Source organism: Cyprinus carpio, chromosome B20 (assembly GCF_018340385.1).
Source record: "Cyprinus carpio isolate SPL01 chromosome B20, ASM1834038v1, whole genome shotgun sequence".
Lineage (NCBI taxonomy): Eukaryota > Metazoa > Chordata > Actinopteri > Cypriniformes > Cyprinidae > Cyprinus > Cyprinus carpio.
Window position 1 is genome coordinate 9,245,207 of NC_056616.1, and position 16,404 is coordinate 9,261,610.

The 16,404-nt window shown below is 40.4% G+C and overlaps 2 protein-coding genes across 3 annotated transcripts in view; one reads left to right on the forward strand and one right to left on the reverse strand.

The window, feature by feature from the left end:
- prrc2c (proline-rich coiled-coil 2C) overlaps window positions 1-7,245 on the forward strand; it is a 28,143-nt gene extending 20,898 nt beyond the window's left edge. Inside the window, 12 exon segments of the mRNA XM_042746866.1 lie at window positions 366-458; window positions 552-653; window positions 858-1,041; window positions 1,140-1,346; window positions 2,029-2,150; window positions 2,281-2,429; window positions 2,529-2,763; window positions 2,820-3,179; window positions 3,863-3,966; window positions 5,943-6,069; window positions 6,169-6,393; window positions 6,630-7,245. Of these exon segments, the coding sequence (XP_042602800.1) occupies window positions 366-458; window positions 552-653; window positions 858-1,041; window positions 1,140-1,346; window positions 2,029-2,150; window positions 2,281-2,429; window positions 2,529-2,763; window positions 2,820-3,179; window positions 3,863-3,966; window positions 5,943-6,069; window positions 6,169-6,393; window positions 6,630-6,881 (2,160 nt within the window). The 3' untranslated portion in view covers window positions 6,882-7,245.
- A 2,045-nt stretch (window positions 7,246-9,290) lies between these two features.
- Window positions 9,291-15,034, reverse strand: myoc (myocilin). 2 transcript variants are annotated; one of them, XM_042746718.1, is made up of 4 exons: window positions 14,199-14,801; window positions 11,058-11,123; window positions 10,735-10,833; window positions 9,291-10,174 (listed from the first exon to the last, which is right to left on the reverse strand). In XM_042746718.1, the coding sequence occupies exons 1-4, from the start codon at window positions 14,674-14,676 to the stop codon at window positions 9,387-9,389; spliced, it is 1,431 nt and encodes a 476-aa protein (XP_042602652.1). In that variant the 5' UTR covers window positions 14,677-14,801; the 3' UTR covers window positions 9,291-9,386. The 2 variants fall into 2 exon arrangements, with proteins under 2 accessions (XP_042602652.1, XP_042602651.1); XM_042746717.1 differs by lacking the exon at window positions 11,058-11,123 and having other exon boundaries at window positions 14,199-15,034.
- Between the last annotated feature and the right edge of the window lie 1,370 nt (window positions 15,035-16,404).

Consider the following 16,404-nt stretch of genomic DNA (forward strand, 5'->3'; position numbering starts at 1 on the left):
GTCTTTGTCTTATTCTAAACTCAACATTTATTTGTGAAGAAATTTCAAAACCATAAGAATGGACCAAAGTGCTGCACAGAGGTAATTTAAACTATAATAAAAAAAAAATAACACAACATACAAACAAACACATCATGACACCAATATTGTCTTATTTTAAAATACACTTATTAAAGGGTTTATTACCTTATTTCACAATGTTACTGTTTTTAATTCTGATTTTGATCAAATAAATGCAGCCTTGGTGAGCGTAAGAGAATTTTTTAAAACAACCTCAAACTTTTGAATGGAAGTGTTTATTTTATAGAAAAAAAAAATAGTTTAGTTGTAGTTATTTTCTGACAATGTGTCTGATTATTATGCAGGAATCAGTGACCGACTACACAATCCCATCTTCCTCGTTAGCAGACAATGTCCCCACTGCAGGGACCAAGATGGAGGAGAGCCTTGTGGCACCGGTTAGTGCTTCAGTGCTGTAATCGATGTGCGTGTGTGTAGGGTTTCTCTGTGTGTGTTTGTGTTCTGATCACTTTTTTTGTTTGTTGGTTCAGGTGGCGCTCCCGCACCCAATGCCTATTCAGAGAAGAGAAACCCTGCAGCAGAGCTCCAGCCTTGCCACAGTCTCTCCTGCTACTGTTGACCTCACACTTAAAGTAAGATGCACGCACTAAATGATTCATTTGAAAATCAGAAATGTAATGTTTAATGTACAAATCCTGATCCTCAAAGCATTAGCATACAATGTTATGTTGTGGGGTTTTTTCACACCATAAATAGTCAAAATGTACTTTACACAAGTATGTGAATGCAAATGCTACCAGAAGCATCTTTTAAACTGCTCCTCCCTGTTTGTGCAGATGGAATCTGCACGCAAGGCTTGGGAGAACTCGCCTAGTCTTGTGGAAAAGAGCTCTCCTGTCACTTCCTCTGCTTCCCCCATCACCAGTGGAGGAGCAGGCAGTGCATCCTTCAATTCCTTCTCCAGTGCTTCAGTGCCTCAGATACCTGTGGCCTCGGTCACCCCCAGCACCTCCCTGTCCGGTAAGAGTTCATGATTGACCAGCACACCCCATGAATGGGTCAGATAGTAGAAAAAACAGACATGGGCTGAATTTTAATAGTGGGCTTCTGTTATACAGGATCTGCAACCTACACAACATCCTCTCTCAGCACGAAGAGCACATCAGCTTCTGACCCTCCCAACATCTGTAAGGTGAAGCCCCAGCAGCTGCAGAGTTCAGTAATGTCCAGCACTAACTTCTCCCAGCTGAGCTGTGCGCCTTCTCTGTTACCACAACAGCAGCAGCAACAGACCCCACAGGTGTTTGTATCCCAGTCTGCAGCAGGTAATTTTGAATAATGTCTCATCTAATTCAATATACTATGGTTCAGATGTTTAGGGTCAGTAATTATTTATGCATTTATTTATTTTTTAAGTTTCTTATGCTCACCAAGGCTGCATTTAAAAATGCAGTAAAAATAGTAATGTGAAATTATTACATTTGAAAACAGTTTTCCATTTTAATATGTTAAAAGTAATTTATTCTGGTGATATCAGCTTGGTTTTCAGCAGCCATTACTCCAGTTTTCAGTGTTCTTCAGAAATTATTCTGAAATTATTCTGAATTTTTTTTTTTATTTTTTTAGACATTTTTAAATACAATTGCAATCTGAAAAAATGTTACAACTAAAACTGGTACAACTACAACCTAAAATGTTTTATCACTTTTAGCAGTGCTGAAAGCACTTTTTTTAAATTGGTTATTTTTTTATTTATTTATTTATTTTTTTTTTTTGGATAAACAATTATTTGAAATAGAATTTATTTTATTTGCTTATTTATATATTTATTTATTAATTTATTTATTTCTTTTTTATTGAATGTATTTATTAATCTGTTTAAAAAAAAATTTTTAATGACCCCAAACTTTGCTTGCAAGTAAGACTCTATTTTGCATGGCATTTCTTTCTTTGGTCTATATCTCCTTGTTAGTCTTAAGCGATCAACAACTGTTTTAAATTGTGTAGGTTCTGCAGCCCAAATCCCGGCCTTCTACATGGACACCAGCCACTTGTTCAGTACGCCCCACCCTCGCTTGGCTCCTCCCTCTATAGCACAGCAGCAAGGCTTTCAGCCTGGACTCTCACAGGTATAAAACTCAGTGTGCCACACAACAGGATCAGACTTTCAAGTCATGATTTATGAATTATGTTTTCAGTGGTTTCATTTTCCTGAAGTTGTGGTTGGTTTACACCCTTTTATGATTTCTCTCTCTCTAGCCTACAGCGGTGCAGCAGATCCCCATCCCTATTTACGCTCCTCTGCAAGGGCAGCACCAGCACCAGCACCAGGCCCAGCTGAGCCTCAACGCTGGACCTCCGGTGTCTCAACCTCAAGACCTCTTCAGCTCCTCCATACAGCCCTACAGGTATTGCAGGCCGAGTTGCTGAAATCTATAGCATCCAACAATTTTTGTGTAATGCATAATATCTCAATGCATTTATTGTATGCTCTTGTGCTTTCACAGGTCTCAGCAAGCATTCATGCAGAACAGCCTCTCTCAGACGTCTCCCATGATGCTGTCTGGGACGCCACTGCACAGTTACCCTGGAGTGCAGCCTCCAGAATTGGGTAAGCCTCAGTCCAGCCTGGCCTATCAGCAGACCTCAAACACCCAACACATCCCCATCCTGTTTGAGCCCCAGCTGAATCAGCCCTCTGGCATGGGAGGATCACAGCTTATAGACACACATCTACTGCAGGTCAGAATTCTATTCCTCTAGATGGTGGCCTAGTATGTCTTTGCCCTCTTATTCAGCCAGCTAAAGTTTGTTTTATTTTTCCTCTCTCACTGGGTGATGTTATGTTTCTTTATGTGTTTGTTGTTATATTTATCTTGTTCTCCGGACAAGTCCAGCAGCAGAGCAGCTACTACAGCTCAACACAAAGTCCCAGCTCTGTCCTACATCAGGTGACGGTTTCTGTGCCAGGTTCACAGTTGTCTTTGCCCAACTTCGGCTCTGGTGGTGGTCAGCCACTCTTGGCTTTGCCTCAGTCCCTACCTCCGACCCCTCCCCAAGCCCCGCCCCCCAGCCTCAATCGCCAGCCCCCCAGCAATCCGCCCTATCGTGGCCTAATTGGCCAGAATACACACAGTATGATGCAGCATTCCAATAAGGTTTGTGCACAGATGCTCACACACTGATCATTGTTTTTGTTAATTTTTTTTTTTTACTATTTTACTTTTCTTTTTTTTTTTTACTAATTTATTTCACTTAATTTGTTTAATTCACTGGTAGTAGTCAAGTTACTGAATGTAAACCTACAGATTCACTCCTAATAATACATTAGTAATAAATTAGTCTTTATAAGCACGGCACTGATTTGTGTACAGGATAACCCCTGTTTTTTGCCACCTACTGTCAGAGAGTGAATTTGTATTTTTACTCGGCACATCTGCTGTTTTGGTTCCAATTATATATACATAATGGTAACACTTTATTTTAAGGTGTCCTTGTTACATATACTTACTATTTTAATAACAATAAATTATGCATAATTATGTGCAAGTAACCCTCAGCCAAACCCTAATCCTAACCATATGGTATGTACATTTAGTTAATATTACTCTGTACTTAAATATATAATTACTGTAACAAGGACACCTTAAAGTAAAGAGTAACCTACATAATCATTTATAAGGCTTAAATGTGAGGTGTCCTTTTTTGTCAAATTAAACTAACGTTTCAGGAAAATGATTTAAACACATAGTTCTAGTCTAATATAATCTTTTTCTGAAACTGAAATATTCTTATCCTACATAGGGTATATTGAAACATGCATACTTTTTATCTGTTGTAGATGTGTGAGATGGATCTGAAGCTCTTCAGTGGTGGAATGGATATGAAGCCTGGAACTCCACCTGTCAGCGCCAGAAGCACTACCCCCACTTCTAGCCCTTATAGGTGTGTGTCCATGCAAAGCCATCCAGATTAAGGCCCAGACACACCAAACTATCATCAAAGACCTAGTGGCGACAAAAGCCATTTGCATCTGGGCCAATAAAATGTTGGGCTTGAAGGCACAGCAAAGACTGCTGTCAGCAGGCAACTAGCACGTGCATTCTGTGCTTACATGAGAGGGGATAGCTCTCCATAGCTAGTATTTTAGGTAGGACTGTGAATATTCACTACTGGTCAAAAGTTTGGAATTAGGATTTTTTTTCCTCTCGTATTTTAGAAATCATTCTAATATGCTGATTTGGTGGTCAAGTGAAAATTTTTAGTGGAGACTTTGATACCTTAAACTATTGAATGGTAGTGTAAAGGCTGATTTATAGTTCTGCGTCAGACCTACGCTGTAGCCTACGCATAGACGCACACCCTGCGCCGTAACCTATGCCGTAGCCTGACGTGCACCTCTCCAAAAATCTAACAGCGTGTCAATTCTACACAGACCGCAAGTGCTGTGATTGGTCTGCTAGAACCCCTTCCTCCATATGCACATGAGTTTAGTGTGTGTTTATAATGTGCACTTTAATATATTTTAATGTTACACCTTCTTATGTAAAATAAAACAAACAGAGAACAAGTGTCTTATCATTTAGTATACTACATAAAATTATACATCACTAGTTGTCCACGATAAACAATGTTGATCTCCCGTTGTACAAGTCCTTGTGGAGATTGAAAGAATGCCATATCTTCTCCTGTTCCGTTGTTGTCTCTTTTTTTTGTAGTTTTAAATAATGATTTGTTATTATTTGCCACCATCACGGCTATAATGCTTCTCCGACAAGCCGCGGTACTGTGGGTTACACCAGCAACATGCCCGTGGACCAGAGTATGTGAGCGGAGCGGAGCGCGGAGTAGAGCAGTGTGATTTTTCACTGGAGTGAGGAGCGGATTTTTAAAAAAGTTTTCACTTGCTCCAAGAGCACTCCACCACCGCTCCATCACGAGTACAATTCATGCCAACGGCCTGTAATATAACTGCGTATTTAGCAGGAATTCACATTAAACATATTTAGCTATAGCTTGATACAGATGGATCTTTCAAATCAGAAGGTTATAATGATGGCAATAGCCGAGCGGGAAGTTACAGGCTAGTTCTCAAGGAGTTTGTCTGTTCCTTTTACTGAATATTTTCAGTTTAAAGCATGATATAAACAGGTACAGCACATTCACACGCAATAGCTTTCGCAATAATGAATTCAAACAAATGTAATCTTACAGTGCTACTTCATCTGTATCTGATTTTGAATGAGCAGAAATCTGTAACAAATGCATCGATCTGTAGATAAAATAACTGACGAAAATTTACTGTTATTTTCATCACAAACAAAATTTGCACAGCAGAAAGCAGCAATTATACCTTTTAATGCTGACAACCATGTAATTAGTTTTGCATGTGGTAGGAAAAAAAAGTTTGCACACAATAGCCTAAGCCACTTTGAAACTCTCCTGTTATTTTTTCTCTTTTATTTTAATATAGGCTACGTTATGAACATAACATTTCAAACATACTGAAATTCTTCAGCCACGGAGCAAAGGCGGAGCGGTGTTTCTGGTATCAGTGAGCGCCGAGTGGGAGCGGGAAATTGTGAAGCTGGAGCGGAGTGATTATTAAATGCTCGGAGCATGGAGGGGGAATTGTTGCCGCTCCACTCCGCTCACATACTCTGCCGTGGACACTGCAGACTAGCGGTTTGCATGTGTACTGCACGTCGACGCGTACAACAATGCAGAAGTATAAATATAAACTGACGCATAGCCTACGCCATACAGGCTACGGCATAGGTCCAATGCAGAAGTATAAATCACCCTTAAGGACCAACCATCGGCTTGGTGTCATGGCAGTTATGCACACTTCATGCATATCCCCAATCTGTTGCAGCCATATTTTGTATGTTTTCTGACAGCTTCCTTGATTGCGTTCTCAGGGCGAGCTCCACAAGCCCCAGTAGTCAGTCTAGCAAGATGAACAGCATGCTGTATCCCAAACAGTTCCAGTCGGGCTCAGCAGGAATGCGCATTGCCCAGCACTTCCCAGGACAGTTCAACCCACAGGTCAGTTACTACAGGCATAAAGCAAGTTGTTGGAAATCTTAATTTGATCACATTTCTTGTGCATTAACAGCATTTCCCGTCCGTCTTGCACATAAACAGATGTTGTCTCAGGCTAACTTGGTGTCTCCATTGGTGCGTCAATCCCATGCAAACTCCTTTCCTGGAGGGATGCAGCGTTCACCAATGGGTCCACCTATGTCCCCTAATTTGAGTGGGGGTCTGATGCCCTATCCCAGACCCCAGCATCCTCCACGTGGACCTTCTGGTCCCTCATTGGCACCACGTGGCACACAGGCTGCTCTGAAAGCAGAACAGGACCTTAAGGTGAGCATTATCACATTTAATTAAATAGGGTGATTTTTGATTGAAATAGGAGCGCAGTAACTCTAAAATATACATTCAGATAAATTATATAAATCCATATCCAGTCATAGGACCTATGTTTTTGTGGGCGATGGGGGGCCTTGGAGTTACTTAAATTTTAGAAGCTTTACTTTAGAGGTTGTATATGAGGTTATTTTCTGTATTGGCTTTAAATGTTATTTTTTTTTCTCTCTCAGGCTAAGCAAAGAGCTGAGGTATTACAGTCCACCCACAAGTTCTTCTCTGAGCAACAACAGCTCAAGGCTCCAGTCAGCAAGCCGACCCGTATAGAAGGAGCAGGCAAACCCACTGACAACATCACTTCAAATCACCAGGGGGCGCCATCTGACCGCGCAGAGTCTGACAAATCTGCACCTCTAGCAACAACCAAACCTATCCGGACGGGTCCGATCAAACCACAGGCCATCAAACCAGAAGAGAGCAAATAGTAGTTACTGCTTCAGGAAGGACAGATGGATGGAAGAATGAAGAATGAGACTGAGAGGCTGAGTGCAGGGGAGGGGGTGGGTTGGCACGTCCTTCAGCACATGAAAGCGGCAGAGAAGTGTAGGGAAGTAGAGTGATGGATGTTAGTTTTATGAGGTGCTGTGCATTTCTCTCACACTTACTGTGCCTGTTTTCCTCATCCTTTTATTAGTCCATCCATTCTCTCTTCTGCTGTGGTTGGCATTACAGAGAAAGCGCCCCTCCATTGTGTGAACTGTACATCCTCAGTGAACAATGAAGGTAGACATCAACACGAGTTACACTTGCTGCTGAGAATGCCATTTTTATAGCAACTTGATTTGATTTTGCTTTTTTTTTTGCTAATTTATTTGATTTTCATTTTATGATTTCAAATGTCTCCTTTTTTATTATTGAAGATGTTTTCGCCCATAATTTTATTTTTTCCCCCTTATGTTCTCACGTAAAGTTACAGTGATAAAGATACAATGAAATGTCTACACACACACACTTGCATACCTTTTATCGTGTGTACACCACTCTCAAAATTACATGCACTCACAACTTGCTTTGACTTCAACCATGTGTATTGGCCTTAACAATACATAGAACATTATTTCAGCTAATTAGAAATTGATTACCGATGTATCCAATTAATTTATCGATTGCAGTTTTCACTGTGAGCCTTCCCACTTGCCTTCTCAGTAGTTTCAAGAATCGATGATTGTGTTTGCGTGTGTGCGCAAAATAATCTTGAATCTTTAGCCAAAGTTTAGGCGTCAAGAGACCTGAATCCTTTTAAGATGAATATTTGATTTTGACAAAGACGGTTCAACTTGGTCAACAGATAGTAGAATTATGATGGAATATTTTCTTTTTGTAAACGGTTCCTCCAGACCAGGCCTATGTTTGATGTGTCCTAAGCTTAAGCCCCTCCCCTTTTCTGTGAATGAGGACAGATGTAGACACGCCCACTTCTATAACTCCCAGTCTTTTACCTTCCAGCCTCTCCACACAGCTCCCAACCATGCTGCTGACCAGCTTTGACTCTCCTGACCAATCACTGCAGAGGAGGGGTAGAGTTTGGGTTGGGGTGAGTGGTCATGCAATTTAGGTTCAGTGATAAAAAGCATAGCTACAATTTTAGGAAAGAAACGTCGAGTGTGAGGCTGCCAGACTGAATGGGGGGTTTGGGGCAAAAGTGATAAGTCTTTATTGTGGTATTGAGCTTATCTGTAATTTTTGTTGAGAAGAGTTTAGTGTGTGTTTTGGACTACTCTTTTTTGGGTTGCTTTTTCAAAGAAGGGGCCTGCAGTTGAACAAGGGTTTCAGTACGGCCCCGCATTTCTTGTTTAGTAGGAATGAGAAACTGCAAACAGAAGGGGAGGAGAGGGAATTGATTTTTTTTTTTCTTTTGATTTCTGTTTTTGTTTTACTTGTACAGGGGTTAAATTGCTGTATTAAAATATGTAAGGTCTTATTTACATTCTCCTGGTTTGGTTACAGAAACTAATAAAATATGCTGTAAAAATGAGCTGTGGTTTTGATGTCAGTTTTTTTTTTGTGTGGGGTGTTGTTTTGATTTTAATTGTTTTTTTTTAAGATACTTCTGTGTAAGTATGCAAAATAGAAGAAAAGCAGACTTTTTAAATCTTTATTTTCGTATAAGTTAATACACTTACATAGCCGCAAGATTCCAATCTTAACATCTCAAGCAGCACACAAGTCTTGAGGCAAATTCAAAAGAGAGAAGGGAAAATGTTCAACATATACAGAGTTACAATAGCATGATTACATAAGGATTAGAGCATGTACACAACAAGCAAAGTTTTTATGGTTTTTAAAGTTGCTTTCCTCTGTACAATGTATCAATCAAGAGGCAGGCTTACTGTAATGAATTGTATGCCATTATATTTTTCCTCTTCATTGAATTTTTCAGTGCCGTAAACACAAAAAAGAAGAGACGTTACTTAAAAAGGTAGAAAAATAATTTCTCTATTAACATGTTAAGTGGACGAAATCACAGAGGAGATAAATGTAGCATCCATTTATTAAAAACTTGATATCATGATTAGATAATTTATCTATTTTGGAATTTGTTAGTCAAAGGAATATCTTTTATAGCATTTAGCATATTTATCATTGGACAGATGCAAAAATATAAATTATTTCTTAATGTGAAAATGTTTACTGTTTTTTGTTTTGTTGATAATAGTATTTTTTGTATAAATTATTTTTTTAATGTGAAGATGTTTACTGTCTGTTGTCTTGAAAATAACAGTCTATATAGAAGTCTTTCTGCTTAAATGATCAGGAAATTGTTATATTTGCTGTATTCATTATACTGTATATACCTACTGCTGTTGCTAGGAATAATGTTCTCAGCATAAATCTAACAATAGCAGTCCCTCTGGATGTTAAAATATTAAAACATTACAAAATGCGTCTATAAGCTGGGTGATATGGAAATTTACGCTGATGTCTTCACTTTATTCTTGCTTGCCTAGTCTCACATTATAAGATACCATGTAAAAGTTATCCCAAGCATATAGCTTTCTCTGCGCTGGGTTGTAGTCTACCATGCTGTTGTAGCGATAGCGGTTTTTGAATGGCACTGAGATTGTTTTACCCTGGCTGGTTGCTGTGTCATACATGTAATTTATGGTGGTGTTTGGTGAGGTGTAACTAGCTACCGTGTACATCTTGCCACAGATCATAAAAGCATTAGCCACAGATGACTTGCGGATTTTAGTCTCCCAGGTGCCCTTCACCTCCAGGTTGTCAGGGTCCAGCTGGGAGATCATAATAGCACCCTTGGCTTTGTTGGTGCTGTATATGGCCCATAGACCATTCTCATCTATTGTCAGGTCAATGTCTGTGTAGCCTCCCCAGGAGTAGGGGAATTGGCCATGGAAGCCAGCATGGGGAAGATCACGGCGGGCAGCAATGCTCTCAGAGAGTAGATCGTATCTTAGAAGGGTGCGGCTGAGCCTACGTTGGTAGTACAAGGAGCCTCTGTACATTGTGGCACCTGTGCTCTCCATTGATTCTGGCAAGAGGAGGACTTTAGTGGGAAAGCCCTGTGACAACTGGTCCATATTTTCATACCCGAAGAGTTGACGAACTTCAGACCCTACGGCATCAATGCGCCATACCATCTCTGGAGCATAAGGTTCTTTAGCTTCTGGGTCTTGCATCCAGACACCGTATTTACCAGCAATGCCGTCAGCCTTGCGGTGCACCTCAGGCTCTTGTACCCACACCAGATCACCACAGCCTAAAAAATAATGAGATTGGACAATTGTTGGAAAACCAAATTATTTTAACATGAGATTGCACATTGAACCAGTGACGTGTTATAAGGAAACCCCGTTGAACCAAAACCTGCTAAATATGGTGGAAGAGAGGACACCTTGTCCTACCATTCCTTTGAGTGTAAATGATTAGAAGCATAACCTACCCTTTCCTAAAATACCCTGTAAGAGAGAGGTACTGGGGGAAGGACTTCCTGGGAACAACCCGAAACTTGATGTCTTTGTTTAGAAACATGGTCCTATCAAGTGATTCACATTACCATTTTGGCGCCTTTGTAAACATACACAGCTCATTTTATAAGCTAGATTATTTTAGACTTAAATGAACTGGTATAAATAGCAGTATTTGTGTTAGTGCTGTCAGCAGGAATGAATACTATGTGCATGGTGTCATTTTTTCAGGCAGCTGAGATGTAGGGGCATGATGTATTTATATATCCACATGCTTTGACAGTGTCGGAGGACATTTACTAGATCGTGTCACTTTTTTTGAGTGAAAGTCTAGGGTTAGGGTGTGACTCACCTGAAATGTCTGCTGGACCTTCCAGATTTGGGGCAGAAACCTCAGTGACTACAGCCGTTAGCTCCTGGTATCCAGGATTCTCGTAATGCCATGCAGGATCTAGGAGAGCATGAGGACAGAAATTCACATAGTCAGATTGAGACGTGCATGTGTTGAGGTCTGCATTTGTCAAGCCTTCACTAGTGACCATGACATTGCAGTCAGAATATCAAAGAACTCTTGAAGACCATTTCCATTGTGCAGTTTGGAAGTGGATTTATCTATTATGGTGGTGCAGTTTGTTCTCTGCTAGTGTAACTTTACCCTTGTTACCCCATACATACCTCTTAAACTGCTTTTGTCTCCTTGTGTGTTCCCAGGCCTTGATACCAGGTGGGAGAGTGCAGGTCCTAAAAGGAAAAGACACATGATGCTGTTATGGTCTGGGGATGTTTACGGTCCCTTAACTGCAGTCTAAAGTAACCAGATAATGTGAAGATAGATGGTCAAAAAGAGATAATCGACTCTCAGCTGAGATCCACTGGAATCCCAGAGTGCCATGACAGAAATCTAAACAAGTTGAGTAGGGCTTGGTATTGATCCTGAGTTGCATGAGAGAAGTATGTTGCATGGTTTTGGGGGACTGGCAGCTCTACTGACAGTCAGGAATCTAACAGAAGGAAATAAACAGCCCTGAGTAGATTCCCAGCTGTCCTGGAGTCTAAAAGACTCCAGACATCCCATCACACATCCGAAACTCAGACGTGCACAGCAGGGTGTGCATTCACACACCCTGGTTAGCAATCTCAAATATAAGCAAAGTAGATTTTTAAAGCCAACGTGTGTCATTTTCTGATTTAAAAATACCAAACAGTGGAAGATGGTTGAGAAAACCTTGTTGGAAATTTGTATATAGTTTTGTTTGGTCCCACTTAAAATGCAGAAAGGACCTGAACAACTCACATTATCCCCACTCCCTACATTTTATTGCCCAAGGACTAAATGACTTCTGTTAAGCCACATGACAAACTATGGTGCCACATTATCATTTTTGAATCATTTGCTAACATGTTTACAGACTTTTATTATGTTACACTTTGAGACGTGCATCTGGAAGCTGACTTTGATTGATTTATGTGGGAATGGTTAAGTTGGTTTTTTGTATGTTAGCCTGCTCAGACCTGCGTCCTTTATCCCTATAATCAACACATGCTCATGGACACAGGATCTATGCTTCACTTCTAGACAACAGAAGCATGTAGTTCTCAAGGTTTGTTTGCAGGTGTTTGTGCTTATCTGTATAACGTGTCTAATGGTTCCCAGAGAGATCAAGCAGATCTTCAAGAACTCTCTGGACCAGCCTGGAGCGTGTTGCAGCCCAATTTATTTGCAAGAGCCATTTCATCTAACACCTTGAAGACTTTGGAGTTTTGTTTGTTTGTTTGTTTGTTTGTTTTAATGTTTGAATGCTTTTGGTTTTTGCAACTCTAGACTGTGAAGCAGATGCCAATGCTTATAATTCTAAATGAGAATTCCTTTTTTAAAACATCTGAGTGAAGATTTCCAAAACAGTTCAATCTCCAGAGGCAAGACATCAGGATTACACATTTATACGTTCGTACTTAATGAGGTGACACTGACAACATCCACATGGTCAAATGGCACAAGGTTCCTGATCTTTTTTTTTTTTTTTTTTGCAAGGACTGTTTGCATGTTCAGCTTCACTGCTCAGTCATTTTTCTTCATTAAAATGTTTTACAGTGAAATAAACAGTACTTTTGAAAAATTGTATGTTTTAGACAATCTACATTTACATTAGATAAAGATTGCAGTCATCAGTACCCTAATACTAAATTAAAATTGTGCATTTCGCAATTGTGCAAAAAGTGCATTTCTACAACAGCAACAGTACCTGGAAATCTTTGCTTTTGCATGACACTACATTCACGCTATGGATATTGTTATTTTGGTAATTGTGAATATCTTCAGCTTCAACAGTATTAGGAAAACTTTTGACTTTTATATTTTAGAATGTGTATATAGATTTTTTATTCTCTGTTGTAATATACTGTTTGTTCAGCCCCTTTCTGAGAGTGTACATTTGCACGGTTGGATATGTAGGGTGTTAGTGCATTTGAAGTGTTGGATATGTGGGGTTTTTTTATTTTGGGTCTTGAAGGGCATGTGTCTTTTTTTCTTTTCTGACAATCTCAAAGAGCCAGAATCTGTCTTCCTCTGTGTTTTTAAACAGTGTATTTATTTTTCGTGTTTTTTTTTTCCTCTGTCTTATTAAACACTGTCTTTATTTTTTGCAGATGTGTGGACCTGTGGAACTGATGTCAAATATGGTCAATGTGAGAAAAGCAGAAACTGGTGATGAACAAAAATGGCAGAACCTTGAAAAAAGAAAATTCATTGCAGAACAGATGAACAAATATGGCAGAACATGGAAAAGAGAAGCTGGTGGGAAGAATATAACTGTGGTATCCCACTCTACATCATTGTTTAGTGAATATTTGAGTATTGCTTAACCATTTTAAGGTACCAACACTTGCACTAACAACCCCAGTTGGGATCAGTAACCCATGACCTCCACCCCTCCTCATGCAGCATCCGTCAGCGGTCTGCTGGGAGCTGTCAGTAAGAGTTTACTGCTGAGTGTTAGCACAGTACTTATGTTTTACTGCTTCAGTAGCTTGCTCCCAACACCCTCATGTCTCTCTCAATCTCCCACCTCTGTTGCCCTGCTCTTACAATGACAGGGGGTCACTTAGTTCAACTCTGCTCTATTTGTACTGTTCCCTCCTGCTTTGAAATGAACGCAATGATCTGCTGACCCATACCACCCAAATATGACTCACACTTCCAGGTAGGTATAACTATGGAAATGTACACATAAACCGTTATGAGTCTTTTCTGTGGTGCCAGTGACCCTATCAATTTGCTTGCACCCTCTGCCTTCCCAGACACCACACCTGTTTACTTGTCACGGCTCGGTTGTTCTAAACATTTTAATAACCCAGATTACAAGTTAGTTTACAAAAATATGTTCACAAACAACATCATGCAGATGAAGATTTCCATCATTACCAGTATTGGACTGTATATTGACAAAACTAAATAGGTATTGGCAATCTTTCACACTGAATGTATTATTTAAAACAAAAAATAGGTATTGGAAATTTTTGGGTAAATTTGTCTTTTTTTTGGGTTTTTTGGGTAAAAGGGATTGTTTTTTGGATTATTTTCTCAATGGAGAATACATTTTAACATCTTAGAGTACTACTATGTACCCTTAAGTTCCCACTGTGAAATAAGGCACAAAGGGGTTCTCTCCCGTGAAAAGTTGTTGTACTTATTTTGTACAGATTTTGTCAATTTTTTTCTAGGAATGCACATCACAGATATATAAGGTAGTGGCAAACAGTTTTTCTATAGAGTTTGGTGTTGTTTTAATTGCTTATTGCTTGGTTGTCAGTACTCACCTGATTCTGGTCTGAAGCTGTTGTCAGTTTGCGGCACTCTTGGAGGTGGTTGTTGCATGCAGGGTCTGCTCCTCAAGCTCTCAGCCTCCTGGCGGAGCTCTTCCATCCTCTGCTGCAGGTTCTGAACCTGTCTGTCCAGTCTTTGCTTCTCTCTCTGGAGCTGGGCATTTTCCCCCATCACCTGCTTGTATGAATCCTGGAGGCCTGACTGAGATCCAGAGCCCTGTGTCGACTTTGACATGGCTTCCCCTCCTATGAGGCGGGCGACCAGCGCCTCTAACAGCCCTAGGCGAGATTTCAGGGCCTCTATCTCAGGACTTGAAACTGCTGATGGACAACTGGCCTCTGTAGGGCTGTCCACCGTGAAGGTGTATTGGCAACGACCACTGCCGGCATTCGCCCGGCGAAAACTTGCACTGCTCTGAGCATGGGTGCCCATCAGCAGGCAAGAAGCCCACAACATAACCAAAAACCACATGTTGAGCTGGACCACAGATACCTGGAAACTTCTTTCTGTCTTTATCTGATGTTCTTCCTCCAAGAAGGTGGTATTCGCAGAGGTGAATCTACTCTTTTTGTGGATCACTTGTCTGTCTTCTCCTCTTTAGCTCTGGCACTAATCTGTTCTTTCCCTTTTACCTCACAAGCGTAACCAGAGCCGCTCACTACTCTGGCGTTCCACTAATGACCTCTCACCTGAGTCTATTCAATCTTCCGTTCCCACTGACTTTCTCTGAGGGACTGATTGGAGAGCCTCGTTTTGATTAGTGGTTGAATTTTCGCTTTGATGTGTCTTCAGGTCTGGAGGCAGTTTCTCTGAGTCCAGGCACATTACGCTGGGACTTATTTATACAGTCAGGAAGGAAAGGGAGGGAGGGAAGGAGCATGAGAGACTGAAAGAGGGACGGAAGAAAAGGCGGGATGCTGTGTGCTTGAGGATTGCCCCAGCAAAAAGATCTTTCCAGAGTTCTGCATTTGCCACCTCCTCTTGGAGGGCATATCAGAGCATGTGTGGGATGGATTGTGTGCTGTTTGTTTAGCTTTGTGTGTAGGAATGCAAGGGCGACCACAGGTGAACACAGGGGTTTTTGTCCGAGTGTTATTTAATGGGTTTGTATGTTCAGGTATTTTCCACTGGGTATTGTAGTGATTACTTATGTAATGTACCTAACAAACTAGCTAAGTTTGTGTGAGATTTTCAGAAGGTGACTACTTGGGGAGTGCATACCTTTCTGCTGCTTTCTAATTTGGGTGTCGCGGTGTTTGTGGACCTATCGGTTTCCTGCTGGTAATTCACAGCCAGGGATCTTGCTATGGGGAACCCAAGACAGGCTGCTAAGAGGGGGTAAATTTGGATAGAGTTACCCCTACCGGACAGCCCATGGGGGAGGTCTGCAGTGTTGGTTTACATGTGGCGTTTAGCTAAAGGGGTCAGAAGATGATGCAAACAGTAGCAGAGGTCAATGCTTGTTTGAAATGTTACATGCTTGATGATTGCATTTGTAACAGTTCTATGTTCAGTCTTCAGAATCAACATGCTCCCTTGCCCATTTCTCATTCCATCACCATCCTTCACAATCCCTTGATATTTAGTTTTCTTTTTCTCATCTACTTATGACATGCAACTGGAGTTTTCACCCCTCTCCTCTCCACAGTTCATCACCTCATTTTCTCTCAATAAGTCTGTCACTTGTTTTTGTTAGTTTGCTCCGTAAACATTGGCTCATAACAACTTCACACTTATTTATCTATAATATGGCACAGATGGTTCAGGACTGGAATCTGTCTTCATGGTGGCCATTTGTTTTGTTTGTGTTTGCATGTGATGTCTGTATTTCTTGCCCAGCTAAGTCTTCTGTGAAATTTAGTAATACAAATACCTTACTGTTAAAAACTCTTCCTTGCTTCTGACAGTGCTCATAAACATTCTTTCTTAAAGGGATAGTTCACCCAAAAATGAAAATTCTATCTTTAATTACTCACCCTCATGTACCTGTAAGACCTTTGTTCATCTTTGGAACACAAATTAAGATATTTTTGACGAGAGCTTTCTGACCCTCCAGATGGACAAATTCATGGCCGTGTGACATCATAACATCAGTGGTTCAACCTTAATTTTATAGTTACAAGAATACTTTTTTTGTGCAAATATCTTTTTTTATAATCAGTCAAACTTGTTTTTGTGAGATGTTTTGCTTGAAAAGTG

Bases quoted from the DNA above. Each gene is read 5' to 3' on its own strand.
- myoc (XM_042746718.1), bottom strand. From the start codon at position 14,676: ATGTGGTTTTTGGTTATGTTGTGGGCTTCTTGCCTGCTGATGGGCACC. The intron at 10,834-11,057 runs GTATGTATGGGG...ATGCTCTCCTAG, and splicing joins AGACAAAAGCAGTTTAAGAG to ATCCTGCATGGCATTACGAG. The intron at 10,175-10,734 runs GTGAGTCACACC...ATTATTTTTTAG, and splicing joins AGGTCCAGCAGACATTTCAG to GCTGTGGTGATCTGGTGTGG.